Raw genomic sequence first — 23,954 nt, 5'->3', positions numbered from 1 at the left:
AAACTGTGTAAAACCCAAGGGGAAAAAAGGATTTTCTAAGGTTTTCTCTCTTCTTTATATATAAGTTGAATGGTTGAAATGGTTAAAACTGTAGGGACTAAAAAAAACAAAACTTATGTTACCCCTACCGTGCAAAAAACGCTACATATTTACCACCACTAGGGGTCTCTCAAGGCAAGCATAAATCTCACAGAGTTTATTTATTTAATTTCTCTGAATGTGGTGGTATTCAGATATTTTTCTGCAAGCACGCATGTTTAATTTAGCAAATGAATAAACATCTCAGCTGGAAATGAGGCATCCAGCGGCGGAGCTATGAAAAGGTTTGTCTTCAATGTTTTATGTATTAGATATGACCTAGCATCAGCACACCCTGTAACCACTCATGTTCATAAATGAGTCATTTATTTAATGTGATGATCTAATATAAACACAGGAAGGGATTTTAAAATAAGCATGTTTCTCTATAAAACAACGAAACAAAGCGGAACTGTGGGCGAAAGGACGGTCTGTTCAGGTTGCTGCATTTTTTTGAAGGTATTCTGATCAGAAGTCATGAAAAAATGATGAGACAGCAGGGTTGTCTGTTGTGTCTGCTGGGCAGGAAAAACACACCATTGCTGGGACAACATTACTCCTCCCCACAGACATGGAGGATGTCATGAAGTCTGACTGAGAGTAGTGGAAAAGAAAAAAAAAAACAGGCAGACAAGCAAGAGAGGGAGGAGATGAAGTAAGAAGCATGTGTGTCTCTCCACTGGGTCCTCCTCCTTCCTGTTACATCCATTCACTTTTCCTCACCGTGCAGCCTTTTTATGTGCGTGTGACTAGTTATCCCCATAAGAGGCTGCATATTCTTTCTGCATTATTTATCCTCCTTTTCATCTTAACAGTTCTATTTTCAGACGATCATTTAATGTCCTGCTGCAGGTTTGCTTTGTATTGAGGAGCAGCAAGAAGCAGCTCCAGGAAAAGGCCTTAATATTGTAAACACATGTGCACTTCTCATCAGATAAGGCAAATATCTTCTGGAAATATCTGGAAGCAAGTCTCTTTTATCAGTTTTGTTTTACTTCCATACGTTTGTGCAGCACAGAAATAATGCATATGCTAACATAAGACATGCTTAAGGTTGAACTGTGACACAGTGGATTACAGCCCTGTGCAAAAGTTTTAAACCAGCCCAAATCCCTTACTCTGTCCCTGCAGTGATCCATTTTTTTTCCTGGAACCATTTAAAGTGACATAGATCATGAGATTTTGAAGGCCTTTTAAATGTCTTCCACTGTTTTTTTCTCTTGGCTTTGCCTCCTTTTCAACACAATTTTACCATGAAAGTATTTTTTAAAGTACAGTGAGTTGTTAAAAAGACCAGAAAAGCAATGTCTTTCAAAAAGTTAAACAAATAAATGGTTCTTTGCTGATTTATCTATTGTGTTTTACAACAATAGCGGAATATGCTTTATAGTTTCAATGTTGGCTAAGAGTTAAGGGTTCTGAAAACAAACAAAAGAAAATTACTTTATATTTGGAACCAGCCAGAAAATATAAGAAAAATAGAAATGAAAATAAAACTTAAAAAAATGGCTTAATGAAAAAAAAAATGCAGACACTCACAGCAAAGTCTAGCCACTCAGTAGCTGAGTACAGATAAATATAATTTGATGAACTTTTACTGTTTAGCATAAATATTACAGCAATAAATGTTTTGAATCTTTGAACCATGTTCAAACAACAAAGTACAGAATTTATTCCATTCAGATATTCTGCTGATAACCACATAAGGACATTTATTTGATAGACAGAAACTGATATGTATTTATTTACCTGGAAGGGATTTATTTAAAACAGCACTTTTCCATTTGGCTTGTTTACATCTTTAATTCTAGAGAGTCTGGTAGAAAACTGAAACAGAAATGATAAAAACAATACCATAAATCCAAAGTCAAATATTAGGAACAAAATAAGACCACTTAAATGGACTAAATATAGGGCATAAAGTAATAAAGAAAGAAAGAAATAGCCAAAGTCTAACATAACAAAACAATAACGACTATATATTTATACTGTTCCCAACTTTCTGTGGTTTACTTAGGCATTAACAAAAAGAGAAAATAAAATCAAGGAACAGGCTGTTAAGTCCAGGGAATAAACTGTTTGAAAGCCATTGTAAAAAGAAAAAAAAAACAGCAAAACTCCATTGGAAATACACAGTACCAAATGATTTAAAATAGTACAATTTGTCCTTTAATCGTCTTAACAAACATCCTGCTTTTCCAAAACTTTTATAAGTAGTAAAATCCTTTGGATATGCTGCATTTTAAACAATTGATGAGTCAAAGTGTCGGATCAGATTAATTTGCATTTTCTCCAGAAAAGTAGAGTGTTTATATAACAAACTTCACATTGAGTTTTCTGCAGATGCTTGTGACTTTTTCCCTTTGCCATTTCCTACATGGCCATCTTTGGTCAGCTTCCTGGATGGTCCATTGATTATTTCATTTATTGTTTTATAACCTGATTACAGATTTCTATTAGGAAATGTGGCTGTGTGACTTTAACAGGTTATTTATTAAGTGGATCATGTTTGATCCAAGATGAATGCCCTAAACAGGAAATAATAAAACCAATTTAAAGAGGCCAAAATCTGGGATTATTGTCTCCAATGTTCTTTAATCCTTGTTAACCAGTCAGAAGAAGAAACGTTCTCACAGTGGCTAAGTATACTTGTATTGAATTGTTTGTTTAGGATGAAGACGAAGAAGTACTTTGGGACAAAATGGTAACTCCGGGTGAGAAATAGGAGCACAAATTGGTGAAGAGTTGAATGGATCGTTCATCAGACCTGTGTTTACTGCTCTCTTTATATATCTTAAGGGTGAGAACACTTTGTGTCATTGTGTATTTTTGTGGCAGTGAGAATAGCAGCACAGAAAGAAGCATTCAATATTTGATGGGACCTCCTGGTCTTCACTCATCTTTCTTATTGATTTTCTCTTGCTTTCTGTTTTGCACTCTCAGGGGAGGGGATGTCTCAATTGGTCCCAGCTGACCAAAGCCAAGCTGAGCGATAGAGAAACAGATAGAGGATGAGGGGAAAACAAAAAGAAAAAGGAAGGAAAGAGAAAGAGAAGGGAAGACACAGGACGACGCCCGTGATCAAGCTGATTGCCGAGGCCCCGGGCTGACCCCTGACCTTGATCGTGGCCCGGGGAGGTTACCCCGGAGGTCAGAGGTTGTGTGAAAGTGCCACGGTGGCGATTCACTCCACTGCTGGGTGATGATGATCTTATGCAGCCTCCCCAGCCTGTCTGACATGATCAGTGTTGCTCTCCCGCCTGCGGCTCCCGAGGGCCTTACATCCGTGTCTAACCGGGCCACACTAAAAGCACCTTACAGGCAGAGTCGATGAGCAGGAGGAACAGGGACACAAGCAGAGAAAACAGGGGAGGCTGCAAGACAGAGAGGCTGTTTTATTTCATTCCCTGTAGCTCTGGCTGGGCTGCAGATCTAGTTGTATAATGGCAGTGTCACAACCAATGTGTTTATTCTCTCGGTATTTAAAACTTTGCTTAAATGTGCAAGGGCTAATAATGCTCCTTAAAATCCCAAGGCGCTGACATCTTCCTGATGCTGCGCTCTTCCTGTGGAAACACGCATCTAAAAATAAAACAAGATCAAACTATTTACAGCAAATGTGTATGTAAGAAGTCCATCGGCCGATGGATTACTCACCATGTTACCCCTGCTAGGTTGGACCATAGAGAGAGCAGTCCCCCTACTGCTTCAAAGTCACTCAGATACCATTGAAGTTCAGTTAAAATCCTTTTGGAGATAGCGTGTTAAAATGTAGGGTTGAAATACTCCAGATTTGCCTTACAAGACTCATACTGCAGTACGTATTTTCCCTGATGCTGATAAAAATCATTCAACATACTCACAAGATGAAGGGATTTCTGCAAAGCAGAAAAAAATCATAAAAAGTCATAGATCAGTTTATGTTTTTTAAAGCAGATGTTATGATTTTTTGTGCTTTTGATCGACAAATGCAAGAGTTGAAGTTTACACCTTTTAAAAGCTACATGTCTGTTTTTTTTCAAGCTCTCCCAAAACTGATCTATCAGCATTAGGTCTCCTGGAAAAGCAAAAGTTTACTCTGACTTGCAACACAGTGCTGTGAAAAGGTAGTTACTCCATTGCAGATTTCTGTAGCTATTTGCTTATTTATCAGACTGTATCCGGCTTCCTTTAATAACATTATTCGCTTTTAAACAATCTTGTATTATTTCAGGAGAAATCTATCCAGCCTGTCACTTTTTGAAAAAAATCATCACAATCAATGTGAATCAAGACTGAACTTTTATTAACCACAGGCTGAGCTCACTTTAACTAACCTTAACCAGGTCTGACTTTCAGAAAGATGACCAATAAAGTATGAAAAACATAATCATTGACATTTATCAGACTGGAAAGGGTTACAAAGTCCTTTTACAGTTGTTTGACACGGGAAACTGCAGTGAGATAACTATCATCTGTAAATGGGAAAAATCTGCAATAAGGATAGAAAGTTACACAATGCCATGATCTTAGAGATGTGATGACTGGCCGGATTACTCATTCCATTCACCTGCCGATCTTTGCCCAGTTCTCATTACCGTTCATCGTTGATCCACCTGCTGCATTCTCTATTTAAACAGCCTTCAACCAGTCATCAGTGGCAGCTTATTCAAGCCTCTGTTTGGGTCTAGCATACCTGATAGTTTCTGATTGTCTGATCCTGACCTGTTTTGCCTCTGGACCTTTGATCCTGCCTGCCCCCATTCTGATCGGTTTGTCTGACCTGTCCTCGGACTCCTGCTGGATTTATGCCTGTCTGTGTACCAAACCTGGTCCTGTTCTTTGCAGTTCCGACATAAATAAACATTTGATTGAAACTTACTGTCTTTCCCGCCTCATATAGGTTTCTTTTGTTCTGAGCCTGATACAGAATGTTTGACCTATACTGAGAGTAAAACAGTAAGTAATTCAGGAGGTCACAAACCAACCCAGAACAACATCTACAGAGCGACAGTGGGTTGGGAATAGGAGTTTGCCTTGAAATCGAAGGATTGAAAGTTCAAGCTCTGGCTTTCAATGTCATTGTGTCCCTGGGCAAGACACTTCACCTGCATTAGGCCTGATGGCGCCAGTGTATGGCAGCCTCACTTCTGACAGTGAGCCCCAGGGCAGCTGTGGCTACAGTGTAGCTTGCCACCATCAGTGTGTGAGTGAGTGCATAAATGGGTGAATGACTGAATGTAGTGCAAAGCGCTATATAAGTACAGGCCATTTACCATCTAAAGTTCTCCAGGCCTCATTTGCTGTAGTCAAAATTCCTAAATCAAAGATAAGAGAAGAAAGGAAACTGTAAAAGAACCAAAAACTACCTAGATGGTCCAGGAGGAAAATACTATACGTTTTGACCAAACAAAAGTGAAAGTTTTGGGAGGTCTTCGACCCGTTGCACGTGGCATAACATATACACACTCATACTATCAGCGAGGTAGCAGCAGAGGCTAGATGTTTTGGAGCTGCTGTAAGACCACAACATCCACTAATCCTGCTCCTTTCTTTAAAATCATAAAGGAAAACATTTAGCCTGAAGCTCAAGGTCCACCTATAGCAGGAGAACAATCCAGATTTACATCCCAGTAGGTCGACCTCTTAACAGTTTTAGAGCCTAGTCAAAGTCCTGAACTAAATCTGAGTGAGAAGCTGTGGTATGACCTTGAATGGCTCTTTGTGCCCAGGAACTCAGCAGTTAGGCTAAATTAATAGAAGGCTACAAACAAATTTTGCCCTGGAAACTGGATAGTTTGTGTAACTAAAGGCAGAAAGAGATTCATACTAAACTTGCAGTATGCGAATCATTGCATCATCCATCATATTAAAAATTATGCAACTGTTAAACAATCATTCTAATAATCACGTGCCTATGTTGACTCAAACTTTAAATTCATCCTTAACTTAATTCCCCGTTTTATTCGAAGCCGTGTCAGAGCCGTAAAAAATGTATCATGTTCCATTCAGTGTACCTTCTTGTGTAATGGGAGAGATAACTATACAAATACAGCATAATGGACACATTGCAGAGCTACTAAGCCTGTACGGATTATCTCAGACTCGTATTTCTGGTTTGGCTTAATGATAGGTAGCGTCACCAGTCGAGGGGCCAAGCCAGGGAAACGCTGATTAACAAAGAGAAAGAAATGATAGGATTAAACAGTGGATTCATCGGCTCATATGCAACTAAAGGATCGGCGGTCTTAGTGCAAAAGATTTATAGAATTTGATGCATAATGTAAATCACACTGCTGCCGTTACGTCTTAATGATTAAATCAACACATCTGCATGCTTCTGTTTTTGTTTTTTTTATACAGTCAGTAGTAATTCAATGTATTTTATAAATCCCATGTGACTGGCTGTTGATGGCTTTTAAATCACTGTATTATTCTCATAAATGAAGTATGAAATAAGGCACAGCTATTTAGGTTGCATATCAGAGTTTAGCACTGAGCCCTATTCATGCTGGAGGAGGAGACACAAACAGCTTCAAATCAAATCAAGTAATGGCCTGAAAGGGGAGGTAATTCCAGGCACAAGAATGCCCACCTTTGTGTCCACACATATGCAGTAAAAGAGGTGTTATTATCTATGGCAAATTCTCCTGTTATTTTGGGTTCAATACAATTAAAGTGCAATGACTGTGAAGAAACAGGAGAAAAATAAAGCTATGAATTGCTATGAAATATTTTTGGTAAATGCTTCTGGCCCTGCAAAAAAAAGGAAAAAAAAAGTGTGAACACAGGCGTGGATTTTCCACACTGCAGGCCCTGACACACTCACAGACATACGCACACTGTGGAAGTTTAAATTTGGGAAGCCACAGAGTGCTAAAAATGAAAACAATGTGCACAGCAGATGTGTCACCTTGATAAACCTGAAGCGGCTCTGGCTCGGCTGAGGCTGGTGGTGGTGAGGCTCAGGCGCTGTGCTTTGAGTTTTATTCTTCTTTTTTTTTTAGGTGAATTAGGCAGAACAGTTTGATGCAGGAAGCCGGGGCATACCATGCATACAGTGTAATTAGATTCTTTACATATTTCTCTTAGGCGCATCGACATGCTGAGAGGGTCGAGGACGTGGTCTGCAGGAGTGACCCCCCCTGGGAGCAGCCAGGGTTCAGAGCACCGCTCAAGGTCACTTCAGCAGCAGATCTGGATTCACACTGACAGTCTGACCCCTGCCTGCTGCAGCCCGGCCTGCTGCAACATGATTATTGGACAAACTGATGCATGGAGATGAATTCCTGGGATTGTGTGAACTAAAACTGCATTTTTACAAGTTGTGTTCAGGTCTATCGCTGTAACAACACATCAAGTCTGTTTTATTCCCTATGTACTATTTCATTTGTTATCATTCATATCTGCAGGCGCTTCATTGCTTATGTTATTATTATAAATTTATTGATTCCATAATTCCCACAGAGTTGTATCAATTACATAAAGTTTGATGCCTGATTGTCCCAGGTGTTTTTTTCTGTCTAGATTACATAAGTCAACTGTTTTAGTCCCTCATATTTTTAAATTGTTTAATTGTTCTGTTCTATTCCTCGGTGTGTTTTAGTTTGATCCATTATTTTTTAGTGGGAATGTATAATATTGCATGTGAGATGAAAGCCTGTATATGTCTAAGATGAAAGGACTTTTAAAAACTGCTTCAAGAGCTTGCAGTGTAGGAAATCCGATGCAACATATTTATTGCTTCATTTGCATCTTCCTGTGCTGTATGATCAGAGGCATGTTTTTTTTTTGTATCTGTTGTTGTTCAAAAGTTTAAAAGGATTTCAATCCTGCTAACTTTTCAAAGTAAGTAAGTAAGTAAAGCCCCAAAACTTCAACGTTTTCCTCTGTATTTTATATGAAAGATCACATGATGATCAATTTTAGACATTTTCTAGAAAATCTGAAAGGTGTGATGTGCATTTTTTTAATTTAGTGTGCCTAATCCTAATATTCCCCAATAAAATACAGCACGGCTAATTGGCTTCAGAAACCGCATGGTTGGTAAACAATCACAGTTTAAATGGATCTATCTGGGTATAAATGCAGCTATTCTGTGAACAATCAGCATAATACAGAACAAGCATATAGCAGACAGGTCAGCAAGGAAATCATGGAGAAGTTTAGTGGATCAGATTAGATAAAAGTCCATCAGACAGCTGCAAACTTACCAAGACATGCCTGCTCATTTAAATCAGAGAAGCAGCCAAGAGGACCTGCTGACTCTAACCCTTTAAAACCAAGTGTATCATATTTGATACATGAGTTTTGGACACTTCTGCATCATTAGTGTGATATTTTTGTTCTTGAAAACCCTGACTTACACAATTAGACACTTGTAGTAAAGAGAAAATGTGTAAAAGATTATACAGAAATGCTTAATGTATCAAATTTGATACAAATAAAGGCTCTAATTTAACTTATTTTAGTATGTTTAGTATTAAAGTATGTTTTTTTAATTTCATCCTCACTTCAAAAGTTAATTGACAACTCAGAATAAATTTTAATTTTCTGTCAATTATTTTAATTATTTTCCGGTCAAGGATATAAAGGGCTAAAGGAGCTGCAGAGATTCACAGCGTGGGTACGCAAACATTTGGTTAGGACCACCTTTAGTTGACCAATCCACAAAGGTGATAGGGAGAAAGCCAGTTCTGTTAACTGCTACCCCGAAAAATGTGTAGGGGGCACAATAACAATGTGGAAGAGAGAGAGAGAAAAAAAAACACTTTGTGGAGGCTTCTCTTCAGCAGGTACAAGGGAGGAGGTTAGAGCTGATGGGGAACTAGAGAGAGTTAAATACAAGATAATCATGTAAAGACAACCAAAGAAAACTACTAAGAAAAAGAAGTTAGAGGTTTTAAAATACGGGAGACTGGGTTATTAATCCAGGAAGACTGAATGAAAATGTACAAAGAACATTTATTTTAAAGGGAGGAAGAATCCTTTTCTTTTCACTTCACAAATACAAACTATATGATGACCTAAGAAATGCAGTCTTAGTAAAATGAAGGAAAGAATAGGGATGTTAAGTGGCAAAATGTGTGAAAGTCAATGGGCTCCAGGACTGAAGAAAAAGACACCCCGGTAAGATATGAAAACAACCATCAATAAATAGACTGTGTAAGTATAATAATGAAGAGACAAAATGACCATAAAGAGATTTATACATGAAAAACTGGGACACAAAAGGGCCATAAAGAAATGGGCCATAAAGAGACTATAAATACAAAAAATAGCTGTTAAGAGAGTAAAATGGTCTTCAAAACACCCGTGAAAAAAATGACAAAACGACATAAACAACCTTTCAATAAATGCTAAAATGTACATACGGTATGAGAATTCTGCTCATTATCAATGTCTAATCAAATCGTCCCAATTCAACCAATTTACACCTAACATTGTGTATGTTACAGTTTTAAATAGGTGAAGAAAAATCTGTTTATAAAACAAAATAAAGAATTAATATACTGAAAAATAGCACACCCACAGCTGAAATAACAGTCTGTGTTACGTTAGCAGAAATTACTTTTTTTTTTAGCATGTTTAAAATGCTAAATGAATCTTCTTTTCTTCTTTACTTCTCTAATATAAGTCTGTTGATCTGTTCCTCAGCTGGGGTGAGGTCACCAGGCAGCTGCTTAGTTTGCTTATGTCATATTCCAAAATATACAATGTTACTGAGATGCAGAATTATCAAAAGGAGTTAAAGCATTTATAGCTAAAATAAAACAAATAAAAAAATGACAGGAGAAGAGTTAAAGATTAAATATTTAATATGTAGATTGGGCAGAAAAGGGACAGCAACTGAATTTTCCCACTTAATAATTAAAGAAATAGAAAAATATGAATGTTTACAAAATATAAAGTGAATATAAATGCAAACAATTTAAAGCATAAACTGTTTGCATTTATGTAAAACATTGCAATTCATGTAATCCCTAGTACTTCTAAAATTCTATAATATAAAATTAATGTATTGTTAGATGTAACTAGAGAAATTTATCAAATGAGGAGTGTGTAACAAACATTTTTTAATCAACCTAGATGTTTTATATATATATATATATATATATATATATATATATATATATATATATATATATATATATATATATATATATATATATATATATATATATATATATATATATATATATATTAGTGCTGTCAATCGATTAAATTTTTTTAATCGCGATTAATCGCATCAATGCCTGAGTTAACTCGCGATTAATCGCATTTTAATCGCAAATTTTTTTTCTGATTGAAAATCATTTAAATACTCTCGATGACATACAAAAAATACATACAGGCTAGGTTTGTGCCAATGTTCTTTTTTTTAAATGAGAACAGGTCACAGATACTGATTTATGCCATAGAACATATGGCAGGAAGATGGGGAGGCATGTAGCAAAAAATAACAAATATGTAGCCAAAAAAAAAGGCCCTGAAAACAGGCTGATGTAAAAGACAGTCTTTACAGTTAATACAGTCTTTTGAACAAAGACAAGCATTTTACCCTACTGCTATAAAATGTAGTACAGTTAACATTAGATGTTAATTAACCAAGATAATAATGAACAATTTTCAATCAATACATCAAAATCAATAGACCGACATCACTAGATGGAGGTAGTCTATGAAAGTTACTTTTCAGACTCTTAACAAAAATGAGAACACACACACACACACACACACCCACCCACACACAGACACACCCACCCACACACACACACGATACCGACCTGTGACAGCAAGAGTGCCGTAGCAGATTCCATTTAACCTCAGTAATCTGTTTTCTCAGCGTATTTCAGGTTGCTACTAGTTACCAGACACTCAACTTGTTTGTTGGTGGTGGGGCTTAAAGAAAAGGCACTAGCGTCACCCAGTGTATGAGCGTCTTTTTCCCTTGAGGAGCTCCGCTCTAGAAGCCTATGAGAAATGCATACACTGGGGTAAAATAGCCCCGCCTTCCCGCAGGCTGCAGCGGGATGTACTTGGAAAATTGTACCATAAAACCACATAGCGTTAATCTCACGTTAAAAAAATTATCGCCGTTAAAATGGCCTCGCGTTAACGCGATAATAACGCGATAATTTTGACAGCACTAATATATATATATATATATATATTTATATATATATATATATATATAAACTCTTCCTCACCCATGCGGGTGGTCTTCCCCCATTTTTTCCTCCAAGCTCGGGGCCTCTACCAGAGGCCTTGGAGCTTGAGGGTTCTGCGCAGTATCTTTGCTGTTCTTAGAACTGCATTCATCTGGACCGAGATGTCTGATGTATTTCCAGGGATTTGCTGTAACCACTATTCAAGTTTGAGGGATCACTGACCTGAAGGCCCCAATGACCACAGGTACCACTGATGCCCTGACCTTCCAGGTTTTCTCCAGCTCTTCTCTGAGCCCCTGGTATTTCTCTACTTCCTCAGGTTCCTCTTTCCTGATTTTGCAGTCACTTGGTATTTCTATGTCAACCACAACGGCTTTTCTCTGTTTTTTGTCCACCAAAATAATATCTGATTGGTGGGTGACAACTAACACAGCAAAGCATGGTGGTGGCAGGATCTTGATGTGGGGATGCCTGTCTTGGGGAGAAACAGGGAAGCTATTGATGGGAGGATAAATGAAGTTCAAGACAGGATAAAAAATAAAAAAAGTTGGATGTGGAAATAGAACAGAACCCGAATCACGTGTCCAGAAGGATACCTCTAAACACACAGCTGGTGTTTACAATGAAATGCATCAAGACATGAATTTATCAGAACAGCCTTGAGCTAAATTCAACTGAGAAGCTATTGCAGGCGTTACAATTAATGTTCACAGTTGCTCAGGATTCAGCATGAGCAGTTTTACAAAGCTATATCGGTAAAGATACTTAATTTGAAAAGCTGTCACAGACCAACCCAAAAGCTTGCTCCTCTAACTATAGTAAGGGGGGTTCATAAAATGACTGGGATGCTAAATACATCCCTGAGCATGCCAAAAAAACATTTTCCATCCACTTTACATTCATGTATCACTTTGAGTTGGTCTGTCTCAAAAACACAATTAAAGAAATTAAAGCTTTTGATAGTAATGTGACAAAAAAAAAAACAGAATACTTTTTTGAAGCCCTTTGGAGAGCAATTTTTATTAGCAAATTAAATATCTTAAAAACAAGACTTCCGCTGTTTTATTTCTGTTGAACAGGTTCCACTGTATTGCCAGTTTAGTTGTTTACCTGTAATTTCTCAACGTTGATAAAATGCTATTTAAGCAATTATAATGGCGTTATTAAGGAGACACTCGCGTGAGCTAACTCCGTTCCACGCAGCGGCCGTCTCCAAATGAGTGGCAGATAGATGCCAATACAATGAAATGCATCAAGACATGAATTTATCAGAACAGCCTTGAGCTAAATTCAACTGAGAAGCTATTGCAGGCGTTACAATTAATGTTCACAGTTGCTCAGGATTCAACATGAGCAGTTTTACAAAGCTATATCGGTAAAGATACTTAATTTGAAAAGCTGTCACAGACCAACCCAAAAGCTTGCTCCTCTAACTATAGTAAGGGGGGTTCATAAAATGACTGGGATGCTAAATACATCCCTGAGCATGCCAAAAAAACATTTTCCATCCACTTTACATTCATGTATCACTTTGAGTTGGTCTGTCTCAAAAATACCATTAAAGAAATTAAAGCTTTTGATAGTAATGTGACAAAAAAAAACCAGAATACTTTTTTGAAGCCCTTTGGAGAGCAATTTTTATTAGCAAATTAAATATCTTAAAAACAAGACTTCCGCTGTTTTATTTCTGTTGAACAGGTTCCACTGTATTGCCAGTTTAGTTGTTTACCTGTAATTTCTCAATGTTGATAAAATGCTATTTAAGCAATTATAATGGCGTTATTAAGGAGACACTCGCGTGAGCTAACTCCGTTCCACGCAGCGGCCGTCTCCAAATGAGTGGCAGATAGATGCCAGTCCGGGTCTTCCGGCCGCCCGGTCCTCTCCACTGAACTCCAACCCCCGCGCTCTCTATCAGCATCTCATTCCTGTCTCAATATGTCTCAAGATGGCGGCCAATGCAGGATCGATGTTTCAATATTGGAAGCGCTTTGACTTACAACAACTACAGGTCAGTTCAACCTCCCTTTTCACCGTCTAGCCTCTGCCTTCTTCGGGCTCTTGGCCGCTTTCCCGGGGCTGCATTTAGTGATTTTATTTCGGCGGCAGCCTCGTAGGTTGTTTCGGAAGGGAATCCAGGACCTCGTCCTCACATTGATGAAAGTGGCTCTCTCGCTGATCAGAAATTGATCCTCTTTGTTCAATTCAACATCGATCGGACACTGCAACCGGGCAAGCCGGGGCGACGCCGCGGGGGGATGCGCCGAAATAAAAAGGCTACTCGGCGGGGCTCTGGCTGCCGGGGGGAAAGAAGAAGCTTTTAGGCTGACGATCTTTATTGCGTGTTGTTCAACTTTTACCGGAGCGAGTAGTAGCCGTAGTTAGCCGCGACGCTTTAGCCGCTGTAAGGCTGGATCATTTTGGGGGGAAAAAAAATAAGTGCGACTCATTATACGGTGGCGCTGTGGTGACACCGACCGTTGAAGGCACACACAGAGGCTCTTTGAGGCTTTTTATGCTCTTTTACTTTGGCATTTTAGTAAGTTTAGGACACATTTAGCAACCTGAACGGCTAACGGTTTTGGAACAGTTTATATGGAAGTGGTTCAGGTGATAAACGCTTGATGAGCTCGGTCTTATTTTTTTGTGTTTTTTTCGCTTTCTGTCGGCATTCACACTTCACCGTGAGTTTTTTTTTTTTTTTTTAACAGACATTGCCACGTCCGTGGAAGTGGACAGGACGGGACAGTTTTACAACACAAATGATAGAAATGTGTCGGATCGTGACCTTGTGAATACGGATAAACTCCTTAAATGTATCCAAGCTCCACGCAGGAAATGTATTTAAAAACAACACGTTGGGCCTGAATATATTAGAGCGTGTTTGACCTATCACAAGACGCGCGAGACAATGCCACTGTTGTGTTTTTTTTCCTCCCGTGGCATTTAACACGCGTTGCTGAATTTCAAATCATAATTCATGAATATTAGTTGCCCGCTCGCCGTCGTCATTAACATAAAGATTGCATTATGTAGACTGTAGGCCCGATTGTTCATACATAATTTTGTAAGCTACCAAAAGCTTGAGGTTTTTAAACTTTTATTTGGGTCATGATGCCCCAGTGACTGGGTAGACAAAAGGACAGTGAGCAAGTCTACCCAGCGGGCTTTGTGTTGCACTTATGCCACATCATCAAGGCTTCACTTCTCCTATTTATTTGATCCTATTTGGTCCTCCTACTCATTGCCCCTTCGTTCATGCATTATGTAAAAAAAAAAAAAATCAGAGACAGCTTTCTCTTGTCTTTCTTCACTATCAGACACAGTGGCGGTTCTTGCATGAAAGATTACCAGGGCAGCCCCTTCCTTTAAGCCCCCCCTCAGAAATTCTAGTACTCCATACTCCTCCTCTTATGCGTTTTTCCTTCATGCTTGTCTCAATCTTTGGAGATCCAGCTGCCATATAAGCAGAGGAATTTCCTTTTCAGGCCTTTTTATTCATTTATAAGTAAGGGTTAAATTAAGCATTGGCTTTGCTTTTGTTTTTTGAACACTTAAGATTTACATAATCTGAGAAAGTAGGGCTAGTTACTTTAGTAATAGAAGTAAAATAACAATAATATTACATATTATTTTACATTTCTTAAAAAACTCCAGTTTTTTCGGTCTATAAATGTATCTGTAAGGCTACGTTCACACTGCAGGCCTTGATGCTCAATTCAGATTTTTTTGTGAAATCCGATTTTTTTTTTTCGCATTCCCGTTCATATTTCCAAATATATGCGACCTGTATGTGATCTCCTGTGTGAACTGCAGTCATACAACCCAAGTGTCCCGCAGGCGCAGTAGGGGACGCAATGACGTCACAGGCTGGCATGCTCTTTTTTCCCGGAAGTAAACATGGATGGTATTCCCGGTGTGCATCTAGCGGTCTTTTCCAACCACAAAAACACAATCTTTTCAATATGTTAAACATAAATACTGCTCTCCTGGCATCATAATCTGCCATGGTTGTTGTTTTTCTTGCCGCTTCTGCGCAGCAAGACGCATAATAGTGACGTTTGTCGGGTATTAATGACGTTCAGGTTGGATGAATGCGACCTGGCCGTTCAGACACAGGTCGCATTTGAAAAGATCAGATTCGCATCAGATTCAGGACCACATAGCCAAGTGGCCTGGGTCGGATAGGGAAAAAATCGGATCTGTGTTGTTAAGACAGCCATGAAAAGGCCAGATTCAGGTTGCATATGGGCAAAAAAAATCGGATTTGGGTCACTTCAGCCTGCAGTGTGAACGTAGCCTAAGTGGCATGTTCTTGAATGAGAGGGCATTCTTCAATCTTCCTTCCTTTACTTTTGGATTTTAAAGTGTTACTTCTGTCACAGAACCTTCAGAGCAATATGTAAACGTATATATTCTGTTTTGTGTCAGCATCCCTTAAAAAACCAACAATCCTTTTTGGTCACTGTTGGAATTTACTTGTTAGATACTTGGAAAAAGGCTGATCAATGCTACTGTGCCATCTATCACCCACCCCCTCCCAAACATCCTTGACTTCCTCTCCCTGCTAGCTTTTTTTTTTCCCTCCTCTCTCTGGCCCCTCACCCTACTTTCACCTATTTTGCTCTTTCTGATCTGCTGTATGCATGTTTGTTTATTTGAGAGAGCTGGTCGTAGATGCCCCTTTTTTTAAAATAGATTGACAGCCAGTACGGACAGTGGAGGCACTGCCAGCAGCTAGGACATGAAAAATGCATCGCATAAGTTTGCGATAAAGCCCTGGGTAATTATGGCAAAGGCCCCTATCACAAGCGATTAGTCAGGACGGTGAATCTGAGCGTGTGCAAAAAAGGGCTGGCGGTTGGCAGGCCTGTCTGCAGGATAGGAATCAGCCAGAGCTGGTGTGTTTTGTGTGTGTGCACGAGTGTGCAGAACTGCTCAGAACATTCACTTTCTATTATTGATGACATCTTATTTACTCTCCCTCCCACTGAGAGGCTCCTAGAGGAAATCCTTCAGAGAACAACCTTTTCTTCTCCCCCTCCCCTGTTTTTTTTAGGATAATATGTGGCATGATATGATCAGAACCTACACACAACCACATCGTCCAGTTGCTTCCTCCCTGCCATCGAATGGACATGGTGAACCACGCACTCCTAGCCTGCTTTCTTTCAGGAATGTTTTCTTTCTTGTTTTCTTTTTGAAGATGAAACTCCAACCCCAGCCGAGATGTCGGTAGCTTTAAGCAGTCATAGCGTCTGTTCCTCGCTCCAAATGCTGATGTTCATTAAAATCTTATTTGATCAGTATGTCCCATTCCCTGTGTGGGGAAACAAGCTAGGTGGTTGTTAGAGGACAGAGAGTGCTTTGAAACAGCACAGTAAGCTGTTAAGTTGTCTCTGCATGATTTTTCTTTTTTTTTCTCCTCCCCCCCACCACCACCACCACTACAAACACAAATGGGTGCAACTGTGATGCTTTTAGCAAGGTCTTGCACACTTGCAGAGTGGATCAGTGATTCAGAGATGATGGCAGGGTGACAGTGAATTACAGATGGAGGAGGTTTTAACGTCTGTAATCCCTCTCCGTCCATTACAGAGTTGAGTTTCTTTAGAGGAGGGGATCATCACTCTTTTCTCCTGTTTTTTTCTTTTTCTTCTTTTTTTGGGAACTAGTCGAGCAGTTTGCTGTAACATTGCATGTTGGCTTGAGAAATGGCTCTTCATTACAGACAGGCCTTTAATAAGATGCGGCTGGGTGAATAACCTTCCCTAAAACCCATACCTTTTGTTTTCCAGTTAAGTTGAGTAAATTAAGAACAGACCCTTAATCCCAGTTAAGGCCTAATAGCCCACATCTCACCTCGTAATATTTCCTAGAAAAAAAAAGAAGGAAAACACACCCCAAGAGTTCCCTACTTTAGCGTGGAACTAAACAGCGACTTAAAGGGGAAATTGATCCAGACGCTGTTCTTAATTCACCACCTCCTAATGGGTAAATTTAGGAAAAGGGTTTGGTAAGCTGATCCCAGTGCTGTGGTCAGTGGCAACCTGAGTGGTATAAATCTCTCAACGACTGGCTCACTGTTGTCTGCAGGAGTTGTAGTGTTAATTTATGAGCTGGTTGTATGAACCCACTGGCGGGATATTTTTACCCCTCTGTTGCTGCACAGGCCGGGGGAGCACAGAGGAAAGGGGGGGGGATCACGTCATGGTTCTACTGTAGCCAACTTGCCGCTCTGCCCAGTGACAGAACCTGGCATTGGGACTGAAGTTTCACTGTGTGGTGCTGAGCGACTAAGCATGAGTCAGAGAAAAAAAAAAAAAGACAAGTGCATGTCAGGTCTCCAGTCTGTCCTTGGATCTGCTCTGGTAGGGTCTTTGTCCTCTGTCTGTGGGGTTCTACTGTGAAGGCATCAGACATGCAGCAGACAGAGGAGGACGGGTGTCAGAAAACTGGAAAACGTTTAACCATATCAGCAAGTTTTTCTAGGGAGAATTTGTGTTTGTTGTCAAACTTTAGCTTAAATGGTTATCACCGACGTTTCTTCATTTAAAACCATGCTTAATGTGAGTCTATATGATAATGTGGGAATCAGATGGAGTCAGTTGAAAGAATATTTTTTACAAAAGCTTTTAGACAGGTGTTTAGTTTGAATGACAATTAGTTTCTATACATTTGAAAGTATTTAGAATAGGCTTCAGAGAAACAGTGGCTGCGCAATGTGCCCTGTTTGAATTGTAATGAGCTGTCCATGGCTATAAAACTCAGATAAAAGATAATTATAGAAGCCGCATCTAACACGTCTTCTGGTCAATAATGATCTCTGCTTGTCTGACTCGTCAATTCCCATTTTCCCTGACTATAATATTGTTGTTGCGATGGAAAAAGCCTGTTGTGGGTTAACCATTACTTCTAAGCACATTAACAAGCCACTGTCTGTTTCTTTCTCCCTTGCTCTCTAGATGTCATTTTCTCTAAGTGTTTGAGATATACAAACTCTTATAGAATTCCCAACAGTAAATGTTTTAGTGGTTGGACGGCCCGTGTTATTTTTTTTTTTTTTTTCAGTAAAGTCAACATCTGTTATAACTCTTTATAGACTTCTGTCTGTTTTGTATCTGAGTTGCTGGGATCATAAGTAGTACCAAGCGTGGGGGGAAGATGGCCACAAATCAGCCCTCTAGTTGTTATTTTTTTTTTCTTAAAAATGTGGCTCAAACACACACACAATACTGCTAGTTATCAATCTTTTACATATTTAGCTCAGTAAGTTTGGATGTTGAACTCCCACTGATAAACCTCCCCCTCCACCCACTAGCAACAAGAGCAGAGAGGGCAGTTTCCTGAGGCCTATTTCCAAGTGACAGGGATTATTTACAGACCCACTTGGAGTCTCCCTCTCACCTAAAGCATCATAGAGTTTCATCGTGTCTCATGACAGAAACATCCATTATAGTGCTGCTCTGTATTCCTGTAGAGTCGAAATAAGGTCCGCTTTGGAGTTAAAATCTCCTCTCATCCTTTGCTGTTAAACCTATAAAGTTTGACCAACACTTTCTTCTTTCACTTTCTTTGAGTGAAAGTGTGAAGTAAGATCAGACAGAACAGTGAAGTGTAATGAGGGAGGAGGTTTGGACCTGCAAGTTTTATTTGGATGGTTATAGTTTTTTTATTTGCCTTTCAGGTGCCTATCCTCCTTAATGCAGGTTTTAGATTTTCAGTGTTGTGTACATATGAACTGTCTGCCAGTATACCTTGTAGGCTTTTACTTAAGAATAATTTTGCAAGTCGATTCATCAGTTGATTTTTATTTTAATAAATAATTGAAAAGCAAGAGTTGCCTCTTGAGAGATTTTTCACCGAATTTGAATCCGGCGTAGCTAAAATGACTAGATGGATGCTATGTTATGCTATGTAAATAATTAAGCTCCTCTATCAGACACTGAATCCTTGTGCTTCCAGGTCAGCAGCATATTGCCAGTATTTGTTTTAAGGTTATATTCTCTAAAATCAGATATCAATACACAATATTTTGTGTACTTTGCTTAAACAATTGGTAAAAGAAAAAGATCAAGTTGGTGGGAAATTGTCTAACATTTCTTGACAATATCCAGTCATATTGACTGGAAGTTTAATTTCTTTGCATAGATAAACTGACTGGGGGTTTGCCCTCTATCAGTGTTGAATTGGGTTGTTTTTACAGGCCAGACCTGCTTAAATGTGTTGACTTCTTTCTCATGAGATTCAAATATTAAAAAAGGAAAATTACTTGAAAGAAAAATAGTGCTTCATGTTTTCTTTACACAGGCTATATTGTTGAATCCGTGAGTAAAAAGGAATTACTATATTATTCTTGCTCATGGATCAAAGAATGTTTCCCTGACTTATTTCATGTTTTTTTTTGTTTCTTTTCTTAAGTTTTACAAAAATGCACTATTAAGTTATTTTTCTTCTAATTTATTTAACCAAAAGAAATTTAATTTACCGGTTTTGTCCTCTGTGATTTGATATTTGCTTTACTGGTTCATTAAAGTATTATTAGTGGAGTTATTTATATTGGGAGCATTGCATTATTTTAAGGATTTACTCAGCACTTCATGAAATTAAATTCAAAATTCACATGAACAAACGGATTGTTTCTTTAGGCTTAGTTTTCTTCTCACTCGGCTCACTGATGCTGATTATAATTGTCAGCATCTGAAGTGTTGGACAAGACGTCTCTGAGGAAATTCAAGCAGAGGCTGTTTGCCCGGGACAAGAAATAGTCTGACTTTGATGGCATACCTGACGATACACACCTGCAGTAAATTTTTGATTAAATAGGACAATTTTGGGAGGGTTTATGGAGCATATTTAATTTCGATCCTCAAAGTCTTCATTTTTTGAAAGCAGAGTCTAATTTGTTTCTCTAACAAATCCCCTATGGCCTTCCGTACCTTGTAAAGCCAAGCCCTTGGAGAACCTCCTGTCCTGCCTAATTTTAGTATTGTTTATCTCTGTTATCAAGGCGTCCAGCCTAAAAAGGGTCTGAGTAGCCTTATTTGGGAGAGCTTATCCATGTCAAACCATGACTCCGGTATCAGTGTACTCTTAGATCATTGACCATAGGTATTGAATTCTAATAGGCCTATTGGCTTGTCTTAATGGTCCAAGTATTGAATTATGATATTGGCAAGCGCTGATGGCCTCAGGATTGAATTATGATATTGGTGTGCAGCAGCCTAATGGTTCCTAGTATTGAATTATGATATTGGTGCACTTTGATGGTGAAGGGATTGAATTATGATATCCCTTGCTATCTGCTAATAGCTCACTCTGTAATTTTCAACCTAGGCCATGGCTTAAGTTGGCGGATCCATAGCCAGGCCCTGAGGCCCAATCCGTCAGATCCATCAGATAGAAATCAGCCTTTCAACTTGTCTTAAATTGATTGGTTTGTTCTTGTACTAGTAATTATAGATTTGTAGTTATAAGGTGACTGGTTTAACAATGAATACCAAAACAAGCTTCCTACCAGGTCATGTTTAAGTTTTATTTATTTTCTTTTAGTTGTTGGTGGGGTTTTGTCATCCTGCTCTTCTGTCTTTTGCTATAAGAAGCTCGATGTCCTCATTTCAGTATTGTACACCAGAGATGCAATGGTTCCTCTGGACCTCACATAGTAAATGGGTGGCTCGCTTCTGTGTCAGCCCTCTAAAAATAACACACACTGCTGGCTAGGTTCAGCAGAAAACTACCACCGATTATGATGATTCAACTGCACTGTATTCACAGGTGCATATTTGTGTCAGATGGGGCAGGGAGGTGGGTTATGCTTTACAGATTGTCCTCTGGGTTGGGTTTGGTCTTGGCTGATTTTTGCTTGATAGTTATATAGTCAGTTGGGAAAAGTTTGCTGAAGTGAAGGAAAAATGTTAGCAACTGTTGAAGGAGAAACAACCACAAATTACTTAGGTGTATCTTTACTTAAAGGAGTCTGGTTTATTTCATACTAGGCATGCTAGTCTTAGCAATAACCTGGTAGCCAAGCTAAAATTGATCCCTGACTTTGTCCTCTGAGACGTGGGAAATTCACTGCAAATGATCCCCAATAGCCGTTAAATTCATTGAGCACCATTAGACACCACTATAACCTCCCCCTAACCTTTGGGCTGCACAGCTGTCAGACTGGAGCCACGGTTCAGAGGTGGCGTGACCCTAACGGCCCCAGCATGACCTGGGCTGTCTGACAGGCCTAACCTTTAGCATGAACAGATGATGACTTTACCATCTGTCTGGCATTTTAGTGGCTATAGCCTCCTTGAACTTGAACTTGTGTGAGCAATTAACATAGGTAAAAAAAAAGGGTTTTGGGGTGAATACCCATTTCTGGGCTTATCCGTCCCTCCTTAAACACCCACATAACCATTTACACTTAATTCAGGAAGTGATTAAAATATCCCACTGAGAAATTGGCTGCTGCTTAAAAAAAAAGGACATGCCAACAGTTTTTCCTGATGGCTCATATACAGGGTGTCATAAACGGCTGTTAAATTTAAGAATACATCGGATGTGCAAAACTAGTGTAGTGTTGGAAAAGTGTAACATTTTATAAGTAATATTACAGCAAACCTATTTTGCTGCAGTACAGACCATATTTATCAAATAAATGTTTGGTCTACTGACCATTAGATTCACTTACACGCTGGCTTTGAAGTAAGTTTCAACAGCTTTAAATAATCTAACAACAAATAAAAATTGAATAAAGATTTGGACTTTTTTGTAAAAAAAAAAACTGTCGGATGTCCGCTAGCCAATGTCTAATTTGTATGCATCGACCTGCAATAATATGATGGTCAATGTTTTGTTTTTTTGTGATTTAATGTTGCTATTTATTGCAGAATGATATTAGGGATTGCATTCCATTGGTTATTGTGTAATCAAAAATGTTCAATATATATTTTTTTAGGTTTCTGAACAGATCCCAACTCTAAGTTCCCTTGCAAAACCTCAGTTTGTAATGGCTTACAAGCCGCCAGCACACCTGCATCACATAATGGGGTCATAAGCAGGACTCTAACTGTGAAATGCACCAGGAGGAACTTTAGCTCTGTTCAGGTGTGTTGGATTTGGGACACATCAAAAAGCTGCAGGATGCTGGCCCTTGAGGACTGGATTTGAAACACCTGGTGGCTTTTTTCTCAGGTTTTTAAGCTTTTAAAAAAGATGTTACTCGAGGCCTTTAAATGTAAACCTTTCTCTGGTTGAATTTGTGAACTTCTATCTTGAGTTGTTGAAGACCCGTTATCTGTTATTTATGTCTTTGAATGGAATTTTTTATTTATTTATGGCTAAGCTATGTAGCCCTCCATCCCATTCCCAAAAGTGAGAGTTGCCCTCTCCAAAGAAAAGGGGGAAGGGGCTGTGTGTTTAGTAGACATAGACTCATCCACTGACTGCTGTCTGACCCTGAGTTCAGCGGTACGGTTATTAATAGGCCCAGAGGCCTCAACTTCCAGGAGGCCCTCTGATCAGCTCCAGATGTGGAATGAGAGAGGACAAATCTGTGGGCCTGTCCATGTTTCACATGAAGCAGAAAGTGGGGAGATAGGCATTTGGCGAGACTGATAAAGAGTGGGGGGGAGGAAGGGAGGTACACAAGACCTTTCCACAGCAGGAGTGTGTTTTGCGAGGCTTTGTTTTCACGTGTAAGTGGTCTTTTTATTATTTTTTTTTCATTTATTACTCTTTGCCCTCAGACAGAAAGCACACAAAAAAAACACGTATGGTATCGCCATGGCGACCATAATAACTACCTATAAAACAGCGTGTAAACTGTGAAATAAGACAAACAGAGCAGAACAGCCTTGACTGGTTGGCTAACTGGCTGGCTGGCTGAATGGCTGCCTTCCGCCATAAAACTATTTGAGAGGCAGACTGAAGGAATGCCTCGGAGGCTGCTGTGGCTGTCACGACACATGAAAGGATTAGGCTCTGTGTTTTATCTCCTCTTTATCTGATGGTAATGGATAAGCCGAGTGTAGCCTATCATCCGACGCTCGGGCTGGGGGTTTGATGTTTTAGTAGGGTGACTGTTTGTTGAGTTGACCGCTTTGGTCTATTGATTGCTGTTTGATGGTTTTGATATGTAGGCTGCGTGGAACAGGTCAAGTCTTTTATGCAGTGAAGGCTCCAAATAGCTTTTAGCTGTCCTTCACTCCCCCCATTACTCTAGTGGTTCGTTTGATGTTTGGATCAATCAATAGAAAGAGCCTGAGCTCTTACACATGCTTCTTCCTACTTCCCACTGAGCTCAATTCTTCCTCCTTCATTGTGCAGCTTTTATATCACATTTTCTCAACACAGGATAAATGATATAATTACAACTCATTACTTAGCCTAACGCAGGCTAATTATTCTGTCATTATGGCGAGGATTAGCTATGCTCATTCTCTCCTTCTCACTGTTTTCCTCTCAGAAGTCATGCAGGCATTGCAGAAAAGTCTTTCTCATAACAGTTGAGTAAGACAAAGCCTGCGGACACGTTCCGTTGACGTTGATCGTATAGACCGCGGGTGTCAAACTCGGTTAGAAGATGAGGCCTTGCTTGGAAGAAGTGACAGCATAGCCCAGACAGATTAAAGAGGCCAGACATAGAGAGGTGCCTAACCTAATGGGGCGTTTTTGATGATTGCCTTTTAATTTATGCAAAGAAATCAACATGCTGCTTTTATAGGCCACAGC

At 39.3% G+C, this 23,954-nt stretch overlaps 1 protein-coding gene across 4 annotated transcripts in view; it reads left to right on the top strand.

The window, feature by feature from the left end:
* Nucleotides 1-13,087: 13,087 nt before the first annotated feature.
* cux1b (cut-like homeobox 1b) overlaps nt 13,088-23,954 on the top strand; it is an 82,705-nt gene continuing 71,838 nt past the window's right edge. For all 4 annotated transcript variants that reach the window (XM_038306342.1, XM_038306341.1, XM_038306339.1 and 1 more), the window contains exon 1: nt 13,088-13,239. In XM_038306342.1, the coding sequence (XP_038162270.1) occupies nt 13,177-13,239 (63 nt within the window). In that variant the 5' untranslated portion in view covers nt 13,088-13,176. The remainder of the gene's footprint in view (nt 13,240-23,954) is intronic.

This window comes from Cyprinodon tularosa, unplaced genomic scaffold (genome assembly GCF_016077235.1).
Source record: "Cyprinodon tularosa strain WSP-4 unplaced genomic scaffold, ASM1607723v1 ctg58, whole genome shotgun sequence".
Classification (NCBI taxonomy): Eukaryota; Metazoa; Chordata; class Actinopteri; order Cyprinodontiformes; family Cyprinodontidae; genus Cyprinodon; species Cyprinodon tularosa.
This window is presented reverse-complemented; position numbering and strand designations above follow the sequence as displayed.